This window comes from Echinococcus granulosus, assembly GCF_000524195.1.
Source record: "Echinococcus granulosus chromosome Unknown EG_S00267, whole genome shotgun sequence".
NCBI classification, from domain to species: Eukaryota; Metazoa; Platyhelminthes; class Cestoda; order Cyclophyllidea; family Taeniidae; genus Echinococcus; species Echinococcus granulosus.
The window spans coordinates 25,645-27,882 of NW_020170647.1; the positions used below are offsets into that span (position 1 = coordinate 25,645).

The 2,238-nt window shown below is 44.0% G+C and overlaps 2 protein-coding genes across 2 annotated transcripts in view; one reads left to right on the forward strand and one right to left on the reverse strand. All coding sequences in view use genetic code 11, as the record gives it.

The window, feature by feature from the left end:
* The window catches only part of EGR_10776 (hypothetical protein), a gene marked incomplete at both ends in the record, with an annotated part of 1,587 nt that extends 787 nt beyond the window's left edge, over positions 1-800 (reverse strand). The window contains one exon of the mRNA XM_024500025.1: positions 461-800. Coding sequence (XP_024345562.1) covers positions 461-800 — 340 coding nt within the window. The remainder of the gene's footprint in view (positions 1-460) is intronic.
* Positions 801-944: 144 nt separating this feature from the next.
* Positions 945-2,238, forward strand: part of EGR_10777 (hypothetical protein) — a gene marked incomplete at both ends in the record, with an annotated part of 4,370 nt that continues 3,076 nt past the window's right edge. Inside the window, one exon of the mRNA XM_024500026.1 lies at positions 945-1,081. Coding sequence (XP_024345563.1) covers positions 945-1,081 — 137 coding nt within the window. The remainder of the gene's footprint in view (positions 1,082-2,238) is intronic.

Sequence of the window (2,238 nt, forward strand, 5' to 3'; positions counted from 1 at the left end):
GTTGTGCAGTAAATATAATCTGAGCTGAAATTTCAAGACAAGCACTAGTTCCCTTCTCCCCATCATCTACCCATCCACTGCATGATCTCTCTATCTACCACATACTCTACACACCCATATAGCTATCTGCGCGCCCATTCTGTAAGCGTCAACTTGCTACATCTCGTGGTAGCAGCAGTAAGCGCAACATCAACAGCCCCTTCATTCAGACGTTCATTCAGTTTTTCATTTACAAATCCGACCGTCTCTTCCCTTTTACTCTATCAGTTACTCATTTTTTTCTCCCTCTTCCCCTAACCGACCAGCTGGCTGGCAAGTTAAATGACTAACTGACAGACCGACGGAATGACTGACTGGATTTTTTTGTCTACTTGTAGTGATAAAAATACTACAGTCTTGCACAGGAACACTTCCTCAGCCGAGCAAATATTCACATGGTTGCTCAAAGGGAGTCACTTACCAGGGAATTTTGTACATGGTAAAGCGCGGCTCTGTTCCTTTAGCTTTGCCATTATCAATCTGATTTTCATATCCACGTCCCCCTTATTCGCCTCCACATCCGCATTCACGTTTGCATCTACCTCCTCCGTTGCAGCATAAGCGGCTGATATTTGGCGTGACAATAGTGGTGATACTGTTGTTAAGGATGACGACGTAACGCTAACAGATGTGTAGTACAACTGGGGGGATGACAACTGCCACCTCTCCTCCTGCTCATCCATATCCGACCACCTGCTCTCAGCCAGATAATCACAGGTCACATTCTGATTCCTCATTCCCCAACTCAATGTCGTCGTCATCGTTGAACCGCACTCGACATTGCGGCTTGGTCATAGGTGAGACCTGAGTAGAGAATGGGAGGGTGAGTGAAATTGCTGTGAGCAGGGGGGCATAAAGATGGCAACAGAATGTAAAGAGAGGGGGGATGCTTATTAATGTTGCCGATGGATTTCTTGGATGAGAGTGATAAAGGTGGTAAAGTGCGATTTACAGGAGTCGTCCAACGGGAGGTGATGGAAGTCAAAGAACGGGAAGATGATTGTCTTGTTGGTAGTTGGAATAGTGGATGCGGATCAAAGGGGTGAGTAGAGACGGAGTCAGGGGAGGAAACGTAGACGGACGAGGAGGTAAAGGCAGAGGAAAGTGGATGACTCATATTGGCAGTGAAGGAGGAAGTGCCAGCGGGAGAAGAGGATCTTCAAGTAGGAGCCGGTCGTGTTTGCCTCAACATCAGGGCTAGTGGTGAAGGAGGTGGCGGTGGTAAGGATAGCAGACGTCGACCTTCACTTGCAACTACATTTAGGGCGATACAACGCTAAAGGCCTGTATGCAATGCAATTGGTACAGAAGTCTAGCAGTATCAGTGTGTAATGCACTTACGTAAGAAAGGGTCGAGTGCTGAAAAGTGGCGCCGACGACCGTATTGCTGGAGATGAAGGGGAGGGAGACTGGAGAACAGAGGGGAATGAGGGACAGGTTGCTTATTCCAATGAGCGATGTAGACCACCTCGTGTACTAGGTAAGAGTGTTTGAAATGCTTTGACAGTGCAGTTTATTGATTGCCTTATTGATGAATGATTTAAATTATTGATTAATCGGACAGCAATTAATGATGACTTAGTGGACGGATGGCGCCAAATTCGATGTGTAGTTGTGTGTAGTTGCTGTTATGCATTTATATGAGATCTTAGTGCCATCATCCTAGTAAGGTTATATTTGGCCCTCCTATTTGTGACTGCAACGCCTAGTTTCAGTATTTTATCACCCACATCCAATGTGGCGTAGCAATTTAACCTCTTGAGGTGCATATTATTGGTTTAAAATTAGCGCTAAATAAATACAGTGCTAGATAGCATTGTCGATCCGTGCACCATAGCCTTTTGGTGATCAGTAACAGTAGCAAAAATAAAAAGAAGAATTTCACTCACATGACTCATTTTTTGCATCTTTAGAGCATTTTACTGTTTTTCGCCTTTGTCGCGATGCACATATTCATCCTTTACGTGGGTTTAAACACACCGGATTCATCCACAAGTTGTAAAATTATAAGCAGAGTCTATATGCTCTCTAAAAATGCTGATGAGTCAAATTATTAACTAGGTTTAAATGACATAGGAAGTTTTTTAGTCTCTAGCTCCACTTAGTTATGGCCCATTTTTTATCCATCACTGGGGATGTTTAACCAGGCAAAATTGACTACCGAAGGAGATGTAAAATTATAATATTTTCTGTTGGGAC